Here is a 27739-nt window from a genome sequence, read left to right as displayed (position 1 = left end):
GTCACCCAATTCTCTATTTAATATTTATTAATGAACACAATACACAAAAAATATTCAATTATCATAATTCTGTGACATGAGAATTACTGACTATAATTCTTCCAAGACTATAAAGTACTTTGGAGCATCATGAGGTTGTCAAACGTGCCATATGAATGCAAGTTTCTCTTTTCAATATTTCCAATACTTACTATATGGCATTGTGCATATTAATGATGTTTAATGGTGGGTGTCTAACATCATCTTGCATACAATGGATTTTTCTGCCCTAAACTAGAACATGACATCAAATAGTTCCAAGTAAATATACTCAGAGGTCAAGAAGAGTTTAACTGATGTTGGGCAAACAAAGATCATATTCAGGAAGGTGTTATAAATTTTCAGATTTATTATATTTTATATCACACCAGGTTTTTATTACAAATCTGTTGATAATTTAATGAGCAAAGGATTATCTCAACTGATTAATGCAGACTAGATATAAATTTCCTACACACTAGGGCCATTGTAAGTTTGCCAACTTTCAAAATTGCCATTATACTAAATAAATTACCAAAATATAAACTGACTGTAAAAAGTATAGCATAACAATATGACAGCACACTTAAGTGATTTCACAACCTAATTCAATTAAGCCTGCCCTTGAGGCCAAACAACTTCTCATTTTCAAAGCGATGTGTGTTGCTGTAAATGATGCAACAATTTAGAGTATGCGGTCTTAAACTGTGAATTTTTTTTTTAAATTCAAGATGAACATGTGATTTCTTTGTGATGATAAAAATCCCAGGCAAACGATTTCAACCCCTCAGCAATTCTGGCCAACTCTCTAGTACTGGTTCTCCAAAGTAGCAACAATATTTTAATTTTTAATTTGAATTTCTTGAATTTGACAGCTGACATGGATCCAGTGCAGTCATTAGTTGCCACCTTCTGCACTAATTAATAATAATAATATTAATTGCACTAATTACAATGGGTAAATTCACCATGCAGTGAGGCGCCTGGTACATAGGCAGGGCAATACATGGTTTAACCTTCTTTGTACCTTCTGATTTAGTTACGATAAAGTGTTCAATTATTCAATGAATTCAATTAAACCAAAATATTTAAAACTATTTCTAAGTGATTGGAAAAGAAAATCCATAAAATAAGCACAGCTCACATGACTAAAACATTCATAATGATATTGCTACGTTGGTAAAGTGGTTCATTTTATATCAGCTATTTCTTGTTTTCCCAATTGAATTTATCTTTACACACTCCCGGAGAGTTTGTATGATGCAGTATGCAGTATTCCACTTTCATCAATAAATACCCACTGCTGAAAATGTCTAAGCTTTTCAATAATGTGCCATTAGCATAAATAATACGCATGTATTCATAAAATTCCTTGGAAATAAAATGCATTAAATTATTGATGCTGCTAGACTTTGGAAAGATGATGCAAACAATTTTATCAAACATCCAAATAACATGAAAAAAACAAATAGCTCATAACCTTAATAAAAAAATAACTTATTAAAAAATTAAGTTATAATTATCAAATACTTCAGGAAGATTTTCTTCTCCATCCCCTCCACATTTTGTGCAGCTTCTTCATGCTGTAGGTAATTGTTTTTTTCATACCTAAGTGCACAAGAAACACACCATAAAATGATATCCACAACTTGAACAAACCTTCTAACATTGTCAAGAGCACTTCAATTGAATGCATTACAATATACAATTATTTGGGAAGGAGTAAATCTCTTACCAGCAGTAAGTATTCCTTTTGCACTTTGGGTTATACTTGAAGACTTTACGATACCACCTACACCTTGTAATTTGGGGAAAGAAATCAAATATCAAATATGTTATTTCAATTTTTATTTTAATTAATTGTTCCCAACTCTCTTTCTGGATAACGTTATGCTTCACCATTGGGACTGAAGTTTGAAAGCGATTTAGAAAGGATAATGGAAGTCAATTAACTACTCCTGGAATACCTGATTGAAGCCTAGAAATGTAATTCAGTCTTGGTTCAGATGACAACTTTTTGTATCTACTTTTCAGCTATTTATGTGGGCTGAATTTCACCAGAGAATGATATGTATTTTTTTGCCTTAAGGTATGCACAAAGGCATTTTAAACAAAGCGCCAGCTTAGACTTTTGTAATTGTTGTGTTGCTTGATTCCTACTGGAGTAGAGACTCGGGGAGCCCGTTAAGTGAAAGGGGAAGGCTGAATCTTTGACAAAGCATAATGAGGCTAACATACAATAGCTAAATATAGGCTTGTGACCCTTATTTCCCATTTTGGACCCTGATCTGGTATACTTTTCTTTGTTTATTGGAAGGGACAGCCAAAGTGGGATGGACAATAGCAAGGCTTTCATCCAGTAACAAAGGGGGAAATTTTCAGTGCCCTTCAAAAATTAAAATTAGTCACAGTTGATTTCTATCACTGATAAAAACAAATAAACAATAACAAAATTGCTTCAGTATGTCACAGATAAGGAATAAAAGATAGACTGACATTTGTGATATTCTCATTGCTGAAGAGTGCATGGACCACAGGATGTCATGGTCCTTTCTATAATAAAGGTTTGGCTGTTTAGGAGTCATTCACTCTTCGCCCAAAAGGTTGCAAATCATTTAATTTCTCTTCCTGGAGCAATGTGGATGCTTAGCTGACAAGAATTTTTGACACATAGAATGAATAGATATTTAGACACTAATGTGATCAAAAATTTGGAGATGAGGTGGAGATGATGTGCAAGTTCAGTCATGGCTTACTGAAAGGTAAGGCAGTTTTGTAGGACCTACACCTGCTCTCATTTCTTAACTTCTTAATCATTTCATTGTGGACATGTCTAATTTCAAAGGAAATCTAGTTCAAACATGCCAAATGAACAGGATGCATCAGGAACTTTTGAATGTGTCACAACCCGCAGCATCAATTAATCAAAGAGAAACAAATATTATCAAAGTCAGAATTCTGAATTTCAAACCCTTTCATTCTTAATCAGATATTAAGATTGATTTAAGTTATGGTTTTATATACAGCGAATTCCAGTGATTCGGACCATCATTGTTTAATTGGGACAGGCACTTATTTGAGACAACTAAAATTGATTGAGGAAAAAGCTGAGATTCCCTTAGTTTAGTTGGGACAGGAGACTGCTGCCAAACAGTTTTTAACTAGCGTTGTGTGGCCTTTAGACACTACACCGTGCTTAGAGCAAACAGTTTTAAATAGCATAAGTTGTATGCGTTAGTGTTCCAAAAGCAGTGATTTTTGTCACTGATAATTGGTAAGAAATGAGCAGCAAGACAATTCAAAACTGTGTTGCTCAATGTGGTTTCACGCACTCAGGCTTGGAGATGCCAGAGACAGCTGGGATTGAAAATGAAACGATTTCACTCCTTCAATAAGTTAGATACTATGAAGATATCAACAATAATCTTGAATGTTACAATGAAAATGAAGATTTGAAGTATGCAATCATTGAGAACAACGTACAAAGGAAGTCCATTATCTATACTAGGAGTCTGCAGGATTTATAGTCAGAAGAGCACGGCAGAATACACTGTATGAATTCCTCTGTCGATAACTATTAGGGACTAATACACAGCTTTATAGTACACTAGCGGAATTAATAGTATTCGAATTTGTTTTGCATTTCATTTAAATACATAATTTGTTACTCTTCATTATACCTTTTAAATTATTTCCTCGGAACTCCAGCTATTAAGGCAGCTGCTTAATTGAACCAAAATGTACTGGTCCTGATCTTTTCCAATTAACTGGAATCCACTGTACTTACATGATAAATAAATAGCTGGAGTCTGAAATTTAATACAAGAGTGAAATTAGACCCAATATTCATTAGTCCAGTCACCTATGAATAAGAGACAAAAGTTGTCCAAGTTAACATGCCACTAGAAGTCTAAAATACTTCTGGCAACGCATTTCACACAAAATGCTGGAGGAATTCAGCAGGTCATGCAGCATAAATGGAGGGAAATGAACACTCGATATTACAGGCAAAAGTCTCTTAATCAGTATACTTGTGCTCATTAGGTGCTAATCAGTCATCTCTTTCAGCATATATAAATAACATTAAGCCCTTAATTTGCAAAACATAGGAGCTTAAACCTGCATTAACATGTCTTCTCTAATACTGAACAGAAAATGAGTGAAGCATGCCACAACGTGCAAATAGTTTTGCTGTTCACTCTAAAAAGGTTGCTGAAGGCTACCAAAATGAAAAGATAAGTATTTTCTTTCAAAAATTTACCTTAGGTGTGGAGTCATGAAAACCAGCACTTCTGAGGTCCTCTGCCATACACACGCCACCTTGTCATCTCCCATAGTGCCCCCCCAGGATGTTTCTAACATTACCTCTGACCCAAATTAATCCCAGAAAATGTTGTGCAAATCCACAGAAACTTCTGAACTATTGAATCATCAACGTTGCATATAAATGCATGTCATCCTTACAAGCATGTGGCTTACTCTTGCAAAACTAAATTGCAAAGTTAGAAATCTGGATATAATTTTAGAGAGCAACTGGGACAATTTATAGCATATGTTGAATATTCCAGGTTCAGTGATCATATAAAAATGCATTTACAATACTGTGCAAAAGTCTGCAACAATATTGCAATATGGTGCAACATTAAGATATATTGATTTTTAAAGTATAAATGTATTAAATTTGCCCAGGGATCCCAAAGGAAACATTGTAATTCCTTGGGATGACAGACATAGCTCTAGTTTATAAGCAATATCATCGGACTGAACGGACAGTATCTTAGACTATGCATCCGTGTCTCTAGACTGGGACTTGGCTCAAATGACACACAATAAGGTAAACCAATGAGTTCTGGAATTGTGGTTAGAAAGATCCACACGTATAATTACTGATACTTGGTTCTCAGCTGTAACTGGAACAAATTTGGCTTTCCAACTTAGAGAGGTGAGGGAAATAGTTAAAGGAACAGAAAAAATATAAAGAAGAAAATCACCTTCTGGTATACGATAGGGGTAGGTCTATATTGTATAGAGTATGTACTATATGGAGCTGATTCAAAGTGACAGAAGACCTTTGTGAGATTTAAATTTGTCTGGATTTACAGAACTGTGCAAAGGTGTGCAATATCTGGGGTGCCCAAGACTGTAGAAATTATATGTATCACTCTGTGCAGCAGCCACAAAAAAAACCACATTTCATGACATATATGAGTGATGATAAACCTGATTCTGATATGGGTCTCGACTGTGGACTGACAGTGAGAAGGGAGCAGGAAGCACCAGAGACATTATGTAATGATCAACAAACCAATTGTTTGGAATGGAATGACCTTGCCTGGCGTCTCAGGGCTGGGTGTGTCTGCACCTGCGTCACCCCACTGCCCCAGCACTCCTTCTCTGCCACCTGATACTTTTTGACAAGCCTTTGACAAGGTGCCACACATGAGGCCACTTAACAAGATAAGAGCCCATGGAATTAAAGGAAAGTTACATACGTGGATAGAGCGTTGGCTGATTGGCAGGAAACAGAGAGTGGGAATAAAGGGATCCTATTCTGGTTGGCTGCCGGTTACCAGTGGTGTTCCACAGGGATCAGTGTTGGGGCCGCTTCTTTTTACATTGTACATCAATGATTTGGATTATGGAATAGATGGCTTTGTGGCTAAGTTTGCTGATGATACAAAGATAGGTGGAGGGGCCGGTAGTGCTGAGGAAACGGAGAGTCTGCAGAGAGACTTGGATAGATTGGAAGAATGGGCAAAGGAGTGGCAAATGAAATACAATGTTGGAAAGTGTATGGTTATGCACTTTGGCAAAAGAAATAAACGGGCAGACTATTATTTAACTAGGGAGAGAATTCAAAGTTCTGAGATGCAACGGGACTTGGGAGTCCTCGTACAGGATACCCTTAAGGTTAACCTCCAGGTTGAGTCGGCGGTGAAGAAGGCGAATGCAATGTTGGCATTCATTTCTCAAGGGATAGAGTATAGGAGCAGGGATGTGATTTTGAGGCTCTATAAGGTGCTGGTGAGACCTCACTTGGAGTACTGTGGGCAGCTTTGGTCTCCTTATTTAAGAAAGGATGTGCTGACGTTGGAGAGGGTACAAAGAAGATTCACTAGAATGATTCTGGGAATGAGAGGGTTAACATATGAGGTACGTTTGTCTGCTCTTGGACTGTATTCCTTGGAGTTTAGAAGAATGAGGGGAGACCTCATACAAACATTTCGAATGTTAAAAGGCATGGATAGAGTGGATGTGGCAAAGTTGTTTCCCATGATGGGGGAGTCTAGTACGAGAGGGCATGACTTCAGGATTGAAGGGCGCCCATTCAGAACAGAAATGTGAAGAAATTTTTTTAGCCAGAGGGTGGTGAATCTATGGAATTTGTTGCCACGGGCGGCAGTGGAGGCCAAGTCATTGGGTGTATTTAAGGCAGAGATTGATAGGTATCTGAGTAGCCAGGGCATCAAAGGTTATGGTGAGAAGGCGGGGGAGTGGGACTAAATGGGAGAATGGATCAGCTCATGATAAAATGGCGGAGCAGACTCGATGGGCCGAATGGCCGACTTCTGCTCCTTTGTCTTGTCTTATGGTCTAACCCTCCCGCAGCACTCCACCATCACCATTCCCAACATCCTTTGCTCACACCAGATTTACAAGCTCGCTCTGCACTCCACATTGACAAATACAGTACTGTGCAAAAGTCTTAGGCACCCTAGCTATATATATGTGCCAAGACTTTTGCACAGTGCTGTACTTTCTTGATGTCACAGACACAAATGATGTATAAATCAACGGTGCATACACTGAGCAAAATCAATTCATTGAAATGCCTTTTACTTTATAAGTAACGTTTCTGCTCAAGACTTCAATTTACAATGATTTTTTTCCAAAATAGAGAAGAGACAAGTTACAATCCAAAATTACAGTTTAGCGTTACATCTGGGCTACAATTAGGAAGGAAAATTACATTCGACGTGGAATGAATTAGATCAGAACTAACCAGATCAGTTCAGTTTACACCTCGAGCTTCAGATTGGACTGTCAAGAACAATTTATGAAGTGATTTTTAGAACATTGAACAGTACAGCAGAGTATAGGTCCTTTAGCCTGCAACCTTGTTCTGACCTTTTAACCCCCCACATAACTCTCTATTTTTCCTTTATCCATGTGACTAAGAGTCTCATAAACATCCCTAATGTACCTGCTCTACCACCACACATGGCAGTGTCTTCCATGCACTTGTCACTCTGTGTAATACATCAGCCTCAGACACCCCCCTATACTTTCACCAATCACCTTAAAATTATGCCCTCTGGTATTAGCCACCGCTGCCCTGGGAGAAAGGTGCTCAGTGTCCACTACCTATGCCTCTTATCATCTTATAAACCTTTATCCAGTAATCTCTCTTCCTTTTGTTCCAAAGAGAAAAGCACTAGCTTGCTCAACATTAGACATGCTCTCTAATCCAGGCAGCATCCCAGTAAATCTTCTTTCCACCCTCTCTAAAGCTTCCACATCCTTCTTCATCTTGAGACGACTAGAAATGGACATAATATTCCAAGTATGGTCTAACCGGAGTTTCATAGAACTTCAACATAACCTCACAGCTGTTGAAATCAATCCTGAAGGCCAACACACCACATACCTTCTTAATCGCCCTATCAACTTGTGCAGCAACTTTTTTGATGGACTCCATGTACCCTCTCTGTTCCTTCATGCTGTTAAGAATCCCGCCATTAATCTTGTACTCTGCCTTCATGTTTGACCTTCCAAATTGTATCACTTCACACTTCTCCAGATGAACCCCATCTAGCACAGGGGTTCCCATCCTTTCTTATGCCATGGGCCAATACCATTAAGCTAGGGGTCTATGGACCCCAGGCTGGGAACCCCTGACATCTTATTTCTCATCCCAACTTTTTATTCAATCAATGTCCCATTGTAACCTATGACAAACCTCTACACCATCCACACCACCACCCTTTCACTTCTTCATCTAAGTTACGTATGAAAATCAAAGAGAAGGATTCCCAGAACAGATCCCCATCTCCTGAATTTCTGAATGAGCCTACCACGGGGAACCTTACTGAATGCTTTACTAAAATCCATATAGACAATAACCTTCATCGATTTGTTTTGTCACTTCCTCAAAGTCAATTAGGCTCATGGGGCATATCCTGCCCCTCACAAAGCCATGTTGACTATCCCTAATCAGACTATGCTTCTTCAAATGCTCATAAATCCTGTCTTTAAGAATCCTCCCCAATAGTTTGCCCACCACTGATGTAAAACTCACTGGATTCCCAGGATTATGATTTTTGAACAAAGGAATAACATTTGCCACCGTCCAATTTTTGGGTACTACTTCTGTGGTCAGTGAGGATGTGAAGATCATTGCTGAAGGTGCAGCAATCTCTCCCCTTACTTCCTATAATAATTTTGGGTATATTATTCATAATCTATGCTAACCTCACATTCATCAAGATCCTTCTGGCTGGTGAATACTGAAGCAAAGTATTCATTAAGGACCTCCCCTATCTCCTCCGATTCGAGGAACATTTCCTCCTTCATCCCTGATCAGTCCTACCCTCACCTCAGTCATCCTCTGTTCTTCACGTATGTGTAGAATGCCTTGGGGCTTTCCTTATTCCTACTCACAAAGGCCTCATGTTCCCTTCTGCCACTCCCAAGTCCCTTCTTACACTCCTTCCAGGCCATCTTATAACTCTCAAGTGCCCTGCCTGATCCTTCCTTCCTAAACCTTAAGTATGCTTCCATCTTCCTCTAACTAAGTGCTCCACTTCTCTTGTCAACCCGTTCCTTCACCCTCCCATCCTTTCCCTGCATCAAGGGGATAAAACCATCGACATCTTCATGCAAGCGCTCCCTAAACAATGTCCATTGTTCCATTGTACATTTCCACAAGTACCTCTGTTCCCAATTTACACTCCCAAGTTCTTCCCTTCAAGCATCATAATTTGCCGTTCCCAGATAAATACGTTCTCATACTGTTTGCTCCTATCCCTGTCCAAGGCTATACTGAAGGTCAGGGAGGTATGGTCACTGCCTCTGAAAGCTCACGCACTGAGAAAGCTGTTACCTGAACAGTTGATTTCCTAGTGTAGATCCAGTGTGGCACCCCTTGAATCAGCCTGTCCACATATTGTATGAGAAATCCTTCCCGGGCACACCTAACAAATTCTGTCCCATCTAAACTTTTGGCACGGAGGAAGTACCAATCAATATCAGGGAAGCTGAAGTTACCCATAACAACAAACCTATTACTTTTACATCTTCCCAAATTCTGGCTACTGCTCTGTTCCTAAATGACTCCGCTGCTATTGGGGGTTCTAGAGAATAATTTGAAGAGTGATAGCAGTCTTCCTGTTTCTGACTTCCACCCACCAAACATTGATTGGAACTTGTGGAACCTCATCCACAGCACAACTTTGCACCATGTATTTGGAGCAAACCTTTGGGAAGACTTAATTCTGGGTATAGTCTACATAATGAATTATCAGACATTCTGCAGGATTCGTTCAAAGAATGCTTGTAGGTGAAGTTATAACTGTAATTATTATTTTTAAAATTTGTGTGAATGACAAGCTGGAATTTATTCTCAGTGACAAGAATAAGATTTTGAATACAGGGGATTAGTTCACACACAGGCATTATATGTAACATTGAAGATGAAAGCACAATAGGATAATGTAACAGCGGCAAATGGAAATTAGACTTTTCCTACTATCCTGGGAAATCTGGGGCAGGAAACTGGGGAACCTGTTGCCATCTATTTCTGAATTCTCACAATTTTTAGTGGTTGATAGCTCCATCAAAGAGAAATATCGTCTCATTAGCAGCTCTGAATATGATTGCTGGGCTAGCCATCACATGCCATGTTCTCCAAAATAAATTCTACCATGGCCTGTCACAAAACTGGCTAGGAAATGTCATATATTTAAAAATAGGGCCTAATGTAGGCAAATAAAAATATAACTAATCAGGTGACTTGAAGACCAGGAGGCTTGCTAAGGTTGGAAGTGCATTTACAGTAAGCAATCCAGAAAAAAGGATGGAAGATCTTGGAATTGCGTATGGCCAAAATTAGAAACTTAAGAACGGACAAGAATTGCATATATAAGTACCATTCAAAACCAGAGCCTTAATGTCCTACTTAGAAAGAATTCAAACTCAGAATATATTGCTCAAAAGATTTAAGTGTAATCTATTAAATTTTGCTGCAAGTGTGCAATCTAACTCACACACATCTTGAATAAAACATTCAAAGATCAAATCTGCAACACTTACTTTGCTGTATGACTAATCCACAGTCCGGGTCCTGGGCTACCTGAAGCAAGATCTCCTCTACATCTCTATTTTTTCCTGGTTGATCTACCAAACGAGTGATTTCTTGCTGAAGAGTTCTGGGCAACGCCATTAATAGATTGAATTGACCTTCTGGACTTTTATCAAGCTTAAAAATGAAAACCATCAAATAGCAGTGGTCAAACCTAGGACTTATATCAACCAATGTATGTAATATTGCATAGAATCTACTTGCAACTCTGGCATCATACCTCTAATTTACCCAAATGTTGCTTGTAAACCACTTGAGGGCACTCCTGTAAAATGTTATTGTAGAGTCTTTGGAAATTTTCCATATTTGCACTGACTATATTCATTATTTTTGATCGGTCTTCTCCAATAATCATTCTAAAATCACCTGATTAAAAAGAAATTAACAGCACAATGACCAAGGGTTCACGTCAATTCAATTTGTACATTTTCCCTACTGAAGCATTTGCATTTTGTGAGCACAATCTTAAAGCATTTTATTAAAATAAAATTCCCATGTAATTCATAATGATTGCAAATGGGAGGACGACATTAGATGTGATTGAAAGTTTCATTGAAAAAGAGTGAGTGCAGCAAAGAAGGAAATGCAAAAAACAAGCTCATTTATCAAAGGGGAGGGTGATTGAAAAACAATGTCAAAGGACTAAATTGTCTTGGAAAGTACACATAGCTGTCCTTCAATAAGCGAAAAGCTAAAGCAAAATGCACATACATTGTAAATCTGCAATAAATAGGAATAATTGATGCAAAAATCCAGCAGGTCAGGCAGCATATGTAGAGAGAGAGAAAGTTAACATTTCAGTTCTAATGAGAAGTCATCATTCTGAAACGTTAATTTGGTTTCTCTCCTGAAGTCGCTTTATGTACAAGTATTACAGACATTTTCTGTTTATTTGAATGCACTGTTAAGATTCAGTTTCTACTGAGCTAATTGACATCATCACATACCATAGTAGGAAAGTCCAGCGATACGAGCGTAGAGTTCCTCCTCAGTGAATGATTCTGGCAGCATGAGAAAGGCTGCTGTTACTGCACTTTTCAGATTTCTAGCTAATGCAGCTTGCAATTTGCCATTCTCATCTTGGATTAAAATTTTCACCTGCAATTGAACAGAAATTTCAGTAATGCTATACTGGCTTTCAGAATAGCCCAAGAATATGGAGCATTAGAACATGGACCTACTGTTGATGGATCAAGGCAGCTGCGTATTCAGTTGACTACAGGAAATAGGAGTCCTGAACACAACTGGACCAATTGGCAGCACAGTAGCGTAGTGGTTAGCACAACACTTTCCGGTACCGGCAACCCGGTTCAATTCCCGCCGCTGCTTGTAAGGAGATTGTATATTCTCCCCGTGACCGTGTGGGTTTCCTCTCACAGTCCAAAGACGTACCAGTTTGTAGGGCAATTGGTCATTGTAAATTGTCCCGTGATTAGGTTAGCATTCAAAAAAAATTGGGGGATTGAAGGGCAGCGCGGCTCGAAGGGCTGGAAGGGCCTACTTTGCGCTGTATCTTGATAAATAAATGGATCGATAAATAAACAGTTCCTGTGTATAAACATTACTATAGAAAGGCACATATAAGAAATAAAATAGTTTAAGATTTTTGGACAAGAGTTTAGATAGTTTAATTTTAAGAGATACTTTCACTATAATTACATGCATTTCATTGACCTTTTTCCCCCATGGGTCATTAGAAAAAAAATTAACCTTAAAGGCAGCTATGTATATTCAAATTGGAAGCTGAAATTTGAATCACAGATCAATTCAACTGGTTCCAACACTCAAATTGTTATACATAGAAACATAGAAAACCGGCAATACAGGCCCTTCGGCCCACAAAGTTGTGAACATGTCCCTACACTAGAAATTACTAGGGTTACCCATAGCCCTCTTTTTCTGAGCTCCACGTACCTATCCAAAAGTCTCTTAAAAGACCTTATCGTATCTGCCTCCACCACCGTTGCCGGCAGCCCATTCCACGCACTCACCACTCTCTGTGTAAAAAACTTAACCCTGACATCTCTTCTGTACCTACTCGCCAGCACCTTAAACCTGTGCCCTCTTGTGGTAGCCATTTCAGCCCTGGGAAAAAGCCTCTGACTATCCACACGATCAATGCCTCTCACCTTCTTATACTTAAAATAACATTTTTTCTTTTTGTTTAATAAGAGAATTGTCACTGATATTTTGGAGAAATATTTGCAGCAAATGTTTTATGAATGATTTATTTAAACTTTTGTGATTATCATGCTACAATTTTACAAAATACTGGTTTAGCTGCACTTGAAGAATTGTAGACAGTTTTGGTCAGCGAACCAAGGAAAAATGTGATAAAGCGAGAGAGGATGCAGATTCACAAGAACGTTGTCTGGATTGGAGGGCTTGACATAAGGAAACACTGGATAGGCTGGGTCTGTTCTCCTTGAAGCAAAGGGGGCTGAGAAGTGATGTGACAGTGGGATATAAACGGCATAGATAGATAGGATACAAAGGCAGAGACCGCTTCCCATGGTAGGGGTGTCTAAAACTAGAGGGCACAGGCTTAAACTAAGAGGTTTAAAGGAGATTTGAGGGATAAAGTTTTCCACACAAAGAGCACCTAGCGTCTTGAATGAGCTGCCAGAGGGGGTGTTGGAGGCAGGAACCACTAGCAAGAGAGATCTGGACAGGTACTTCAATAAGCAAGGCAGAAAAGGGATATGTATGGAATTAATGCAAGCAAGAGGGATTAGTACAGGTAGGCGTGACAGCAGGCATAGATATGCTGGGCCAAAGGCCTGTTTCAACTTATACAACCCTATAGCTCTGTCAAAACATACCATAGGTTTTTATAACAAACACAACAGAACATGACCAAAAGTACTCATTTTATTGAAACAACCATAGTTCTGTGCATACTTTATTCCTGTTACGGTTCACAACATCATTAATGTAGGACACAATTATTTCTCTAACATCACTGTGAAAGCACAGTTGAAGGTCTGACTACTATTTTCTTGAAGCAAATTGGAAATGACAATAAATGCAACCTTTCCTGTGTCCCCTTGATACAAAAAAGCTGTTAGCAATAGCAACACATCAGATCTAATGTAAAATGTGATGAAATATTATCTATCAAATGAATACATCTGTTCACAGCAGTACTCCATAGCTACCTAGGAACTTCAAATAAAGTAGGTTAATACCCATCAGAATTGCAGAATGTCAGTAAGTAAATATGGAAATTTAGCATAATACAATATTATCAAGGAATGTGTCATTTCCTTCATCCAGATACATTTATCTAATCAGGTTAGCTTGAAGGGAGCATCTCAAGTTGCAAAATCTTATTTTCTCCCCAACTCATTTTATGGAAGCTAACAACATAAAACAATCTCTATTAAACTCCAATTGCTTGGCTAAATTTAACACAATTACATTTTATTTGAGTTGCTCAGCTAAATTTGTCCCATAAAGATAGCTTTTCTAATAAATCCAACATAAAAGCACAGGCAAAATTTAAAAGAACTATACAAAAAAGCTGGGGTGGGGGGAAGCTACTAAAAATTTTTGAATGAGACACCATAAATGAACATAGATTAAAAATAAACAATGAGAATAAAGAAAATGGTCATGGACTAAGTCTGTGGACAGAGACAAGGAAGTGAAGTCACACCACAAACTTAGAAGGCGCAAAAATTATGCTGATAAAGAACATGAAAACAGTGAAGTTATATGGAGCAAATGAAAAGAATATTTGGATGGGTATTATGATTCATGAAGGATGGTCAGGCTGAATTACACACATGACAAAACTGCCAGAGGAATTAGTAATTATCAAGACATAACATTAGAAAATGAAATACAAATGATCAGGGAGTGATTATTCACAGTGGTAGATGGGAACCAAAGACCCAGAAGGATCAGTGCTGAAATCATTACTGCCTACAGTTTACAAGGACCTCATCAGATATACAAAGTCACATAAAACTTAAAAGGTATTCTTCTCATTTCAGAGTGACCCAGTTAATACCTTTACATTTTGAAAAACTTTGAGTGTGCTTCCATTCAAACTGGGAACCTAGTTAGAAACCTTTTTACCCAATAGGAGTAAAAATGTGGTCTATGTTACTACACTTGTTTGAATCAAATTGTACGGGTATACTTAAGAAGCTTAGCTGCCTGCTCTACCCACTTTACACTTATGACTGTGACGCTAAGTACAGCTCCAATGCCATATTTGAATTTGCTGACGACACCACTGTTGTGGGCTGAATAACAGGTAGTGACGAATCACCATATAGGAAAGAGATCTGGCTGAATGGTGCCACAACGACAACTCAATGTCAGCAAATTCAAAGAGCTGATTATTGACTGTATGAGGAGGAAACCAGAGGTCCATGAGCCAGTCCTCATCAGCAGATCAGAGGTGGAGAGAGTCAGCAACATTAAATTCCTTGGCATTATCATTTCAGATCTGTCCTGGGTCCAACATGTAACTGCCATTGCAAAGAAGGCACAGCAGCATCTCTACTTTCTTAGAAATTTGCGTAGATTTGACATGTCATCTGAAACTTTAACAATATTCTATAAATCTGTGTGAAAAGTACATTGACTGGTTGCAACATAGTCTAGTATGGGAACACCAATGCCCTTGAATGAAAAAAAACTACAAAAAGTAGTGGATACAGCCCAGTCCATCACAGGTACAGCCCTCTCCACAACTGAGCATGTTTACAAGGAGCGTTGTCACAGGAAAGCAGCATCCACTATCAAGAAACCCCACCACCAAGCCATGCTCTCTTCTCACTGCTGCCATCAGAAAGAAGAAGCCTCAAGTCCCACACTATCAGGTTCAGGAACAGTATTACCCTTCAACCATCAGGCTCTTCAAATAGAGAATAGTCATAGCCATACTTTACTTCACCAACATTGAACTGATTCCAGAATCTATGATCTAACTTTTAAGGACTCTAAAATTCATGTTCTTGATACTTATTGCTTATTTATTCATTAGGTTTTTTTCCTTTGTATTTGTACAGTGTGTTGTTTTTTCACATAGATTGTCTCTCTCTGTCGTGTGCCGTTTTTCATTGAATCTATTGTGTTTCTTCCATTTACTATGAATGCCCGCAGGAAAATGAATCTCAGGGTTGTATATGGTGAAAAACATGCACTCTGATAATAAATTTATTTTGAACTTTGAAGCCAGACTCCTCAAATTAATTTAATTCAATAATAATTCAATGATTACTTTGAACTTTATTTGTTGTTTCTTACATTAAAGAACAGCCGTGTGCCATAGTTCAGAATATTTATCAAGTAAAGTCGAGATCATTATCATGAGCACAATTAATTCCATCTTTAATTCTCCCCAGTTTCTAGTACTCAATTACAAAGTATGCCACCTGCTGCATTCACCAGCAACTTTTATGTGTGTTGCTTGAAATTCCAGCATCTGCAGATTTCCTCGTGTTTACAAAGTATGGGTCATTTGCAGTGGCCAATTAACCTACCAGCTTGCATATCTTCTGAATGTGTGAAGAAAGCAGAGCAATAGAGAAACCCATGCAGTCAGAGAGAACATGCACACCCCACATAGGCAGCACCCAAAGTCAGGACTGAACCCAGGTCACTGAGAGCAGCTCTATCTGAACCACAGTGCCATATGTTATAATCTTGAACAGTGGCCAATCAGAGTTTGAAGGTGAAAGTAAAGGCGTCTTCACCCAGATCAAGGAGGGAGAAATCAATGCTTCATAGCTGTTTTTTTCATTGCTTGAATAGCTGACAATCAGAGTTCTGGATTCATTAGCAAGGTCAAATAAAAATAAGGAAGGTGCAAGAAGAGCAGCCATTGTTGGAATGGGGTAGTGTTAGAGTGGGGAGACTTTTGGCTTTAGCTCAACAGGCTTGGGTGACATAAGCATCTGGTAAGCCTTTTCTTACTCATTCTTCATCTGTAAGTGAATTCTCAGGGTAGTAAGAATGACTCTAGAGGCTATGTTTTGTTCTTTGTGTGAGATGTGGGAATCCTGAGGGACCTCCAGACTCCTGGATAACCACGTCTGCACCAAGTACACTGAGCTGCAGCTCCTTGGAGAACGCGCTAAGGAACTGGAGTTGCAACTCCATGACCTTCGGCTCATGAGGGAATCTGAGGAGATGATATATAGGAGTTACAGGGAGGTACTCACTCCGAGGTTGCAGGAGGCAGATGAATGGGTGACTGTCAGGCACAGAAAGGGAAATAGGCAGCTGATACAGAGTGCCTCTGAGGCCATTCCCCACAATAACAATTATATCATTTTGGACATTGTTGGGAGTGGGGAAGCTAATGAGGTGGGAACAAATGGCTTCCCAAAATCAGCACAAGCACCCATTGCAACTTCAATGTTGTTCCGACACAGTCAGCATTCTAACTAGATTCTCTACTCAAACTTGCTACAGCCACGAACTTACAGGTTTGTGTAGTCTTCCAGCAATGTATAAATTTTTCCAATGTAGAAGATCTTCAATCAGAGTTCCTGTACTGATAACACCATATTTGATTATCTGGAAGGAAAACAATACTAGTCGGTTATTACATACTGGTCTTGTTATTTATAGTTCCCTCTGTTACCATAACTTCTCACACATCTTCAGTTACTGCACTTATTAAAAATTCAGCTAAATAGATTATGTACAGCTCAATACTAATACTTTAGATATTCAGGTATTAGGAATTTGTTGTTAAATTTTTAAATAATCTTTTAAATGGCTGTTACATTACAGCTCCTTTTTACTGTAGTTTATTTAAGATATATATTGCTGTGACAATCTGCACAGCAATAACAAATTCCAATTGACCATCTGAAGTAAACATATGTTTGACAGCAGAGCACTTGGTTCTTTTCTGTGATCAATCATCTCTTGTATACCTTACATAGAATAATTTGATTTAGAATCATTCCATACAAATGTTCTATAATTTTAGAAGTGAAATTAGTTTTCCATCTTGAAATGGATATTCTAAAATAAATTTATAAACTAATTATAATAGCAGCATTAAAACACAGCATGCTTGCAAAAGAGCAAACCTCCACTTACATTGTGTCTTTTACAAATTTAGAATGTCTCAAAACACTTTACAGTGAATGAAGCAATTTTGAATTATCACAGTAAAGATACAGGAAATACAACAGCCAATTTGCACAAATACAATTAGTTAAGTGGTAATGAAATAACAATCTGTTCTAGTAACAAAGAATGAAGAATGAATGTTGGCCAGGATACAGAATCTTAAAAAATTTATCACACAGAAGACATCTTCACTGCCTATCAAAATCACTTGGTCTAGCACAGGAAGTCATGGATCTTCAAGCACTTTTTAAACGTGCAGAGGATGTTTAACTCTACCACCTTTTCAGGCTGCAGATTCAAGACCACCTATCACCAGTATTCTTAAAGTTTCAGCATAACTTTCCTGTTCTTTTTCAAAACAGTGTCATGAAATCCTTATGATCATCTGAGAAATGGCCCATTCAAAAGAGGTACCTCCAATAGTGAAGCATGCCTTTAACTATTGCACTGAAATGTGAATGTTGATTTTTGAGCTACAAGTCTCTAACAGCTGATATGATTACAAAAATAATGGTCATTTTCCTGTTTTACCTTATTAATGCTGTGCTACCTGGTTCAATGTGGATTTGTCAGTAATTAATATCCTCTATCACACTTTAAGTAATTTATTAAAAGGATCTCATTTGGAACTACAGTAAGTCCCTCTGAAATAGAAATGGAAGTAGGCTAAATGAAAGTCAATGTTTCCTTCTGTTAGTGGTTAATGAAACAGTACAACAGTACAATTTAAACATGAAATGCACATTTGTAATCATCCACACTTTACACCAATACCAGATACAACACATTTCATGTTAACCTCACTTACCCTGTCATCACATGGTACTAATGTATTGTAGTATATTCCAGCTCCATAATTATTCTGTATTTTACTAATATATCTTGGTCCAAAAAACCTCAAGAAAGAATAATGCCGTGGATTTTTCATAATATTCATTGTATGCCAAGTGACCGGATCATCAACAGCAAAAACAAAGTCCAGCACATTATTCTAAAAGAGAGAAATGCAACAACATTTTTAGAAAATAAATGTATCTATTATGTACAATTTGTATTATTTTATTCATAATTAAGGAACAGTGAAGAAATCAGCTGTCACTGGTCTATAAAACAGCAACGGAAATTCCGGAAATAAGAATATCCAAGTGAAAATTCACAATTAATGTGTGTATACTGCCCCAGGACCCACATACTTGTTCAGTCTTACTCCTTTGTAAAAAAAAACTCATTATCTGTGAGCTGAATGGTTATAAATCTTCACTAAGTACTATTAAACCACAGAGACATACAAATCATTGGAAAAGATACCCACTTTATATAACGATGAGAGACATTACAAATGAATCAAAGGTCATGAACATGTTCGATGAAAATATCTGTGGGCAAGAGGTCACTGCACTCACCATAAATTTTAATAATCTTTTTCCACATCTGAACATATCCTGTTTTACACTTGCAATCCACTGGACAGTGAAGGAAGCACATCAGAAAGCGAAAGAAATTTGTCATGTCACTAATGACACTTGCCAATTTTTTATAGATGTACCATAGAAAGTATGCTGTCCAAATATATTATAGCTTAGTATCATAACTGGTCTGCTCAAGATGGCAAAAAATTGCAGACTTGAGAATACAGCCCAGTCCAACACACAGACTTGTGAATACAGCCCAGTCTATCACACAGACTTGCGAATGCTGCCCTGTCCATCACACCAAATAGTTTCCATTCCAGTGACTACATCTGCACTTCCTGCAGCCTCAGGAAAGCAGCCAAAGTAATCAAGGACCCCTCCCACCATGGCCATTCTCACGTCTCCCCTCTCCTATAGAGCAGAAGCACGTATCACAAGTCTTAAGGACAGCATCTATGCAACTGTGATTGGATGTGAATATTAAGACCTCTTTCATGTTGAAAGGTGAACTCCTGATCTTTCAGTTTGCCTTGTTCTGGCCTTTTGACTTTATTTGTCTACCTGCACTGCACTCTCTTCATAACTTCAATACTATGCATTGTTTTTACTTTTTACTACTTCAATGTATTTGTGTACAGCATGATCTGGCTGGCACACAAAGATACATCTTTTCACAATATCTTTGTACACGCGACAATAATAAACCAATACTAATCTTACTTACATTAAACCCTTCCAAATTGGTTACTTTCTGTTAATATACTGTAGATATTGCCTAATAACATTAATCACAGTAATAACATACTCAAGGTATTCATTGTACATAACCATGAAAACACTGCTAACTTCTCAGTGACAAGGGGGAATTCCCCAGATTAGTTATTCTAGTTGTGCTGCTTCATCAGGACACAAGGGAAACAAATATATTTGTTTACATAAAATAGCCTCTAACCTGCTCGTGGACTGTCAGGTATTATGCATTAACCTCCCATAAGTCATAAGCCTCACGCGTGACGGGGTGGAGATACATCACTACCAAAGGAGGTGTAAGGCGCTCCTTCCCTCTGCTAGCCTGCAGGTCACCCTTGGGAAAGGTGTAGCATCTGTTTCGCCCCCCTGATCAGGGTCATGTGAATTCAGGGAGCAGGTGGGGGATGGTCGTATGAGGAACTAGTGTACATCACGAGTCCTGGTTATGCGACCACTGACACCTGGCAGATATTTTCTGAAGAATATTGATAATGGCTGGGGTCACCCGTCTTATGAAGACACTGTCCAGAAGAAGGCAACAGCAAGCCACTTTGTAGAAACATTTGCCAAGAACAATAGTGGTCATGGATAGATCATGATCGCCCACATCATACAACATGGCAGAAGATGATGATGAAAAGTCTGAATTCCCTGCACTTCAACTGGAAAAAAAACTGATTTACTTTGTGAAAGCAAAAAGGTGACCCAAAATACCCTACAGATGAGGGTACAGTTACCACAGCAACCATGCAAAGAAAGTACCTGATTTTCTACAAGAATATTTCACCAACACACTTCAGGGCATATTTTATATATATGTTTTATATATAGGCATCCGTTAGTCTCGTGAGACCATGGATTTGTGCCTTGGAAAGTTTCCAGGGCGCAGGCCTGGGCAAGGTTGTATGGAAGACCGGCAGTTGCCCATGCTGCAAGTCTCCCCTCTCCACGCCACCGACGTTGTCCAAGGGAAGGGCATTAGGACCCATACAGCTTGGTACTGGTGTCGTCGCAGATAAGCGTGTGGTTAAGTGCCTTGCTCAAGGACACAACATGCTGCCTCAGCTGAGGCTCGAACTAGCAACCTTCAGATCACTAGACCGACGCCCTAACCACTTGGCCACGTGCCAACTATATATGTGTTAAGTACAGTGAATATATGTATATCTTAAAGTATGCATCATAGTGCTACCACTTTAGTTTTACTCCATCAAACTTTGCAGATCAACTGCTCAATCAATTATAGGTTACAGCACAACAGCTAAAAACAAGGGAACTTTAGTAACGATTAAATAAGCCATTACAATGCTCAGTAGTCGCAACTTATAAAGCTGTCTTGCATTAATGCTTGTTATTGACCTTGTTATAGTCAGTCAATGATGCAGAATTCTTAGGCTTGTTAAGATCTTATCAAGCAACTGTAAGTTCACAACAATGTACTAAAACACAGTTTATCACAGTATCATATCTGTATATATATATTACATAACAAATTTTGATGTTTTAGAATTTTTAAAAAGAGAATGGAGAACAACGGTGTTCAGTGGAAATTCCTGACAGGTCAATGACATGGCCATACCATTGGTTTAACCATGGTGGCATGGTAGAGTAGTAGTTAGCACAACACTTTGCAGTACCAGCAACCCAAGTTCAATTCCCACCGCTGTCTGGAAAGAGCTTGTACATTCTCCCAATGACCGCATTAGTTTCCTCTGGGTGATCCAGTTTCCTCCTACAGCCCAAAGATGTACCGGTTAGTAGATGAATTGGTCATTGTAAATTGTCCCATGATTAGGCTGGGGTTAAATCAAGGGATTGCTGGGCAGCATGGTTTGAAGGGCCAGAAGGGCCTACTCCACATTGTATATCAATAAAAAAATTGATGGGAAGTATCTTACATCAGTTCCATTAGTGTGTTCACTTAATATTGACCCTAATCAGCAACCAAGTAAATCAAACTCACCGTGACCAGTGATCGAAACTGGAAATGATGGTGAATTTAGAAATGTTAGTATAGAGCTGATGGAACATTAGTTTAGTATTAACCTAACTAAATACAACATAAAATCAACAACTCAGTAAAAAAAAATGACCAAGATTCATGGAAGGTAAATTTGTAAAAAGGAAATTGTTTGTCTTTTGTTAAGCCAAAATGGTGAACACCTCTGTTGGCTCTTCAACAGGAAGTCCTTGAAATTTGTTCTCCTGAATATCTTAACCTGCTGGATATAGCCACTACCCAATTGCTTGCTAAAAAGAAAATTAGTCATAGAATCATAGAAAAGTACAGCACAGAAACAGGCCCTTTGCCCCATCTATTCCATGCTAAACCATTTAAACTGCCTACTCCCATCAAACTGCACCAGGACCATAGCCCTACCATCCATGTACCTATCTGGACTTCCCTTAAACATTGATATTGAGCTTGCATGCACCACTTGTGCTGGCACCTTGTTCCACACTTGCAGGACCCTGAGAGAAGTTGTTTCTCCTCATGCTCCCCTTAACCTTTCAGCCTTTCACCCTTAACCCACAGCATCTAGCTGTAGTCCCACCCAGCCTCAGTGGAAAAAGCCTGCTTGCACAGAAGCTATTTATAATTTGGGTGGAGAAATGGCAAATGGAGTTTAATCCATACGATGTGTCTTGCGAGAACAAAAACAAGGGAAAGTATACAGTTAGTGGCAGTACCCACTGATGTACCGGGATCTTGAGATGCAAATCCATAACTCCCCAAAAGTGGCAACACTGGTATGGTGGTAAAGAAGGCATATGATATGCTTGCCTTAAATGAGGTGGGACATCAAGTATTAAAGTCAGGAAGTCAAGTTGCAGCTATATGAACTTTAGTTAGGCCAAACTTGGAGAAATGTGTACAGTTTTGATTACATTAGTGGAAGGGTATGGAGGCTCTGGAGAGGGTGCATAAGAATTTGATCAGGATGCTGCCTAGTTTGTGGAGAGACTGGACAAACTAGGATTGTTTCTGCTAGAGCATTAGTCTGAGACATAAATTGGGTAGACAGTCTTTTTTTTTCTGTGGTGGAAATGGCAAATACTGGAGGCGAGAGGGGGAAGTTTAAAGGATATGTGTGAGGATAAGAGAAAGGGAGGTTCCTGGAATGCACTGACAATAGAAGCAGATCTTGCACAGGCAGGTAATACAGATATGTAGACCATGTTCAGGTAGATGGTATTAACTTAAACTGCCATTATCATGTGCCAAGGAGTTTATATTCCTGTGTTGTACTGTTCTAACTAATGAGGCAAAACATTTTGATATAGCAAGAAATCCTACCAGAAACTCTTTGGGAGTTGCTCTACTCCCAGAAATTGATTTTTAAAAACTGCCAAATAATAAATGATAATTAAGTAAAGGATTAGCTGATAAGATTAAGGGACGTTGCTATCGAAAATATACTGCCAGTGTACAAGAGACACTTCTCTCTCACTCCACACAAGGTCTTACTTATGCTTGGTTTCTCATTGATCTATCATTGTAAACTTGTTGACTCCATTTTAGTAGAAGGGCCTCATTCTTATCAGATCTACATTTCCTCTGCACAGTGTCAGAAAGAGGGTGTCTCCTCCCCCCTTATCAATTTATTTATGTGACATGGCCATGATTGCCAGACATCACTCACTGCCTTTAAAGTTTTGATGAGTTATGATCAGGAACCACTGCAGATTCTACACTGATGCTTTCACAATATTTTTGGTCAGCAAGTTTTAGGTATTAGACCTAGCAACAATGAAGAGTGATGCATTTGAAGTTAGGGCAGTGTTATGGCTTGAAGTGATACAGCAAGTAATCGTGCCCTGTCATCCCTTTCTTTTTAAATGACAAAGGTTATCAATTCAGTAGGTGACGGAGAAATTGCCTTTGCGAGTTTCCAGTTCATTTTGTAGATGGCTCACGTTACAGCCACAGTGCACCAGTGATGGAGAAGACAAGCATTTAGGGTAGAGGGTGAAGAGTTAACCATACTGACTCCAAGCCTGGCTGGTGTCAAGTCTCTCGGATTGCATTCTCCAAGAGTGGAGAGGAATTCATCACATTCCTGATCCATTTCAGACCACAGGTAACCACAATTTGATAGAGAAATATTAGAAGAGGTGACCAAAAAGGTAAGCAAGGAATAGCCAAGGTGAGGAGAGAGGGAGGAGTTGATAAAGGATTACAAACTTGAGTCTGCATCCATTAATCAGACCTTAATTGCAAAAATGAACAGACTTAGAGGAACACAGATATAAATTAGAGTTGTTGAAGAGATATTTGTAAAAAAAAAGAGCACCAAAATCAAGAGATTTGAAAACAAAGATAAGCATATTAATTAATAGACCAGTTCATGTAAGTAGGCAGGGGTATGATGAGCATAGAAAGGCTTGAAGATTAATATTAATTTTTAGAGACTTCTAAGTTAGATGGGAAAGATTGGGGTTGTTCTTCAATAAAAAGTTGAAAAGAGATTAATAGAGGTATACAAGATCATGATAGGTTGAAACAGTGTAAACAGAGAAATGGGTTCAAAGGACGGGGATGCAGGTTTGAAACTAAGGGCCAGAGGTATGGAGGTGGGGAGAAGTTATCTATTATACACAGAAAGTGGTGCTTAAGTGCAACCCACTGCCTGCAAGGCTAGTAGAAACAGAGTCAAGCAGGCTTTTCAGAAAGGAAAAGAACTTGGTGATGATTCGGCATGGACTAGAAGGACCGAGATGGCCTGTTTCCGTGCAGTAATTGTTATATAGTTATATGGTTATATAAAACTGACGCTTCACGCAGGTGCCGATGCGCTGAGCGGCCTCTGCTATGTCAGCAATTCAAGGGATGCACACCCATTGAGCTTAGTAAGTTTGCAAGACATGCTCCCAACTTAATGTAAAGTCAGTCTTCAATATCCCTATCTCTCAACGGAGCCTGGGGTGAACACTGGCTTGTTCTCGGAATCACTTTCTCAGCATCATTTTAGCATGTAGTACTAACATCAGTTTGATGTATATAGAGCCTCCGACAGAGCAGGGTCCCCTGGAGCCCACACTGGGGAGCCAGGACACAGGTCCCCAGCCCACCCCGCTCTCCCTCACTTACACTGGGTGCCGGCTGCCCAGCTTGCCCAAAGAGGCCGGAGCCATAGGCGAAGGCCAGACTCAGGTCCCGGGGGAAGTGTGCCAGGATCCTTCTCATCAGCCCACTGTTACTCTGCAACATTGGCAACGACATGTCTACCAGCCCACGCCGCCGCTCCTCCTCCGCCGCCACCAACGGCCCGCCCCAGTTCCAAGCCCCGGTGTAAAGTAATGAAAGTGATCCGCGGGGACGCGCTCCGCCGCCGCAACCCGGAGCACCGCTCCTGCGCCCCCCTGCTGGCCGGAGGAGCGAGCTGCAGGCGGCGCAGACTAAAGGGAGCTGATTGCCGTTTGATCAAAGTGCTCTGATCTGCGTTGATCTGTTCCCCGTCTCAATGAGAAAGCGACAGAATACCTGTGTGAATGTCTGAGTGTCCGTTTAGGTACCTGCATCTGTATGGATGGGGCTGTGAATGTAACCGAATATTTGTGTATGTGTCTCCCTGTATCTACCGATGTTCAAAGTAAATTTATCATCAAAGTACATACTGTATATGTCACCATGTACAACCTGAGATTCATTTTCTTGCAGGCTTGCTCATTAAATCCATAGAATAATAACCAATACAGAATCAACGAAAAACTGCACCGACTTGGGCATTCAACCTTTGTGCAAAAGACAACGAACTGTGCAAATACAAAATGGAAGAAATAATAATAGCAAATAAATATGCAATAGATATCAAGAACCCTTTGGTTCAACAGTCTAATGGTTGAGGGGTAATACCTGTTCCTGAACTTGGTGGTGTGAGTCCTGAGATTCTTGTACCTAGTTCCTGATGGCAGCAGCGAGAAGAGAGCTTGTCCTGGGTGGTGGAGGTACCTGATGATGAATGCTGCTTTCCTGTGAATGTGCTTAGTGATTGGGATGTCATGGTCCAGTCTGTGAAGTCCGCATTCTGGTTCACAGACTGGTCCATCGACCCTTGCTCCAGGTTTTCCTATCTACCCTGTTTCTGTTCCTGTTGAGCACTAATTGAGGCAGCTGATTCTCGTCAGGGCTGGCTGCATAAATACCTCCAGAGACCAGGGTGTGGCTGCTGGATTGTTCTTGTCCTTACTCCTTGTAGCCCTTCCCCTGCCTTGTCTTGCTGGTAACTCTCGCTGTGCTTTGCCTGTAGTCTTGTCTTGGAGCCACCCTGTACCTAGCTCCCTTCCTGTCCTTTGCCTCCGCCAGGTAAGTCAGGCCGTCTTGCCGTTACCCTGCGGTTGGTTCTGTCCCTTCCTGTCCCTTGCCTCCGTCGGGTAAGTCAGGCCGTCTTGCCGTTACCCTGCGGTTGGTTCTGTCCCTTCCTGTCCCTTGCCTCCGTCGGGTAAGCCAGGCCGTCTTGCCGTTACCTATGGTTGGTTCTGTCCCTTCCTGTCCCTTGCCTCTGTCGGGTGGAGTACTGCGTCCTGCCCAGGAGGAGCTTCAAGTCTCTGGTCTCCAGCCTCGCCTCAAGTCTGAAGACTCCAGCCTTGTCCTGCCTACCAGCCAAGTCACGTCCTTGCCTCGTTCTGGGGTCTGAGCCAGAGGCAAGACCCAGGTTCTGGGTCCTTGTCCAGTCTCTGGCTCGGAGTCCAAGCCCGGGCTCCTAGCTCTCTTGTCCAGTCCTGTTCTGGGTTCCCGGTTTTCGTGTCCATGTCCTAGCCCTCACCCTTGTCCTGTCCCTAGTACCTCAGTGTCTGTGTCTTGCACTTGGGTCCATTCCCAGCCACCTCCTTATGACATGGGAGGGCTTTACCTGTGATGGACTGGGCCGTCTCCACTACTTTTTGTAGGATTTCCCATTCAAGGGTGTTGGTGTTTCCATAACAGGCTGTGATGCAGCCAGTCAATAAATTCTCTACTGCACATCTATAGAAGTTTGTCAAGGTTTTAAGATGTCAGGCAGAATCTTTGCAAACTGCTGAGGAAGTAGTGCTGCTGTGCTTGTAACTCCACAGGCATTGACAGAAAATGCTGGAATAATTCAAGTGGTCTGGACCACCCTCCCCTACACTTATATTGTGGCTTCTGCCCCCTTAATTTACAGTGCTGATGAAGGGTCTGGCCCCAAAAGGTCAACTGTTCATTTCCTTCCACAGAGTCTGCTTGACATACTGAGGTCCTCCAGTCATTTGTGGATATTGATCCAGACTTCCAGTAACTGCAGTCTCTTGTGCTGGCAACTGACATTGTTTCTCTATTGTAAATTTAGACAGTAATGTGGAGATGGTACTGGCGACATCTTTCCAGAACTTTCAGATGCCTGCGTTAGCAGCAGAAGGAACACAACCTTGTGATGGTATTGGGATTGCTGACTGCAAATTTCTAAACTCAGACGAAGACCTTAAGCCCTATCAGATATAAGTAGCCATGAGTACTCTCACTAAAGGGAGATTATACTGTAACTACTCAGTCTTCAAAGACTAGTTTACTTCCCTATTCATTCTCCGTGATGAGTTTAGTTACCAATACCCACTATTCGAGTAGTGTGTCTCCTACCAAGGAGAAATACTTCCAGCTAACAAAGTTGTTCCGAACACAATTATTTTATTTTCAATGATACACATTGAAATCTGAATAATATTTTTAAAGCACATTGAAAACTCACGGATTTTTATCTTAAATATTTTGAAATTACAAGCCATTATTAAAACACAAACACAAGTCTCTGGTCTCCAGCCTCACCTCAAAGCAGTTCCATATAAAGCATTTCCAACATACAAAGGATTTCCAAATCAGAGATATTATTCCTACAAACTTAAAAAAAAAAGATGCAGATGAACAAATCCTCCATTACAGAAACTAAAAACAGAGAAATGGATCTTAGTTCATCCCACTTTTCTTCCATGTTTCTTGATGTTTCTTACCCCATTTCTAATAAACCTTAGATGCTCTCTACATTAATACAATCTCTATACCATTTAGGCGATTTCACACATATATGGTGTTTCCTTAGATATCTTTTTAACACAAAAGATCTAAAAGGTTTTTGGAGAC

The 27739-nt window shown here is 39.7% G+C and overlaps 1 protein-coding gene across 2 annotated transcripts; it reads right to left on the bottom strand.

Annotated features, from left to right (window-relative positions):
- Positions 1-24975, bottom strand: tamm41 (TAM41 mitochondrial translocator assembly and maintenance homolog). Of its 2 annotated transcripts, XR_010020511.1 has the most exons (9): positions 24737-24975; positions 18291-18473; positions 16823-16915; positions 11326-11476; positions 10599-10744; positions 10330-10495; positions 3699-3827; positions 1754-1816; positions 1567-1626 (listed from the first exon to the last, which is right to left on the bottom strand). XR_010020511.1 is itself a non-coding variant. In XM_063068415.1 (8 exons), the coding sequence occupies exons 1-8, from the start codon at positions 24866-24868 to the stop codon at positions 1550-1552; spliced, it is 1011 nt and encodes a 336-aa protein (XP_062924485.1). In that variant the 5' UTR covers positions 24869-24975; the 3' UTR covers positions 1-1549. The 2 variants fall into 2 exon arrangements, 1 of the variants encoding a protein (XP_062924485.1); XM_063068415.1 differs by lacking the exon at positions 3699-3827 and having other exon boundaries at positions 1-1626.
- Between the last annotated feature and the right edge of the window lie 2764 nt (positions 24976-27739).

Source organism: Mobula hypostoma, chromosome 15, assembly GCF_963921235.1.
Source record: "Mobula hypostoma chromosome 15, sMobHyp1.1, whole genome shotgun sequence".
Lineage (NCBI taxonomy): Eukaryota > Metazoa > Chordata > Chondrichthyes > Myliobatiformes > Myliobatidae > Mobula > Mobula hypostoma.
This window is presented reverse-complemented; position numbering and strand designations above follow the sequence as displayed.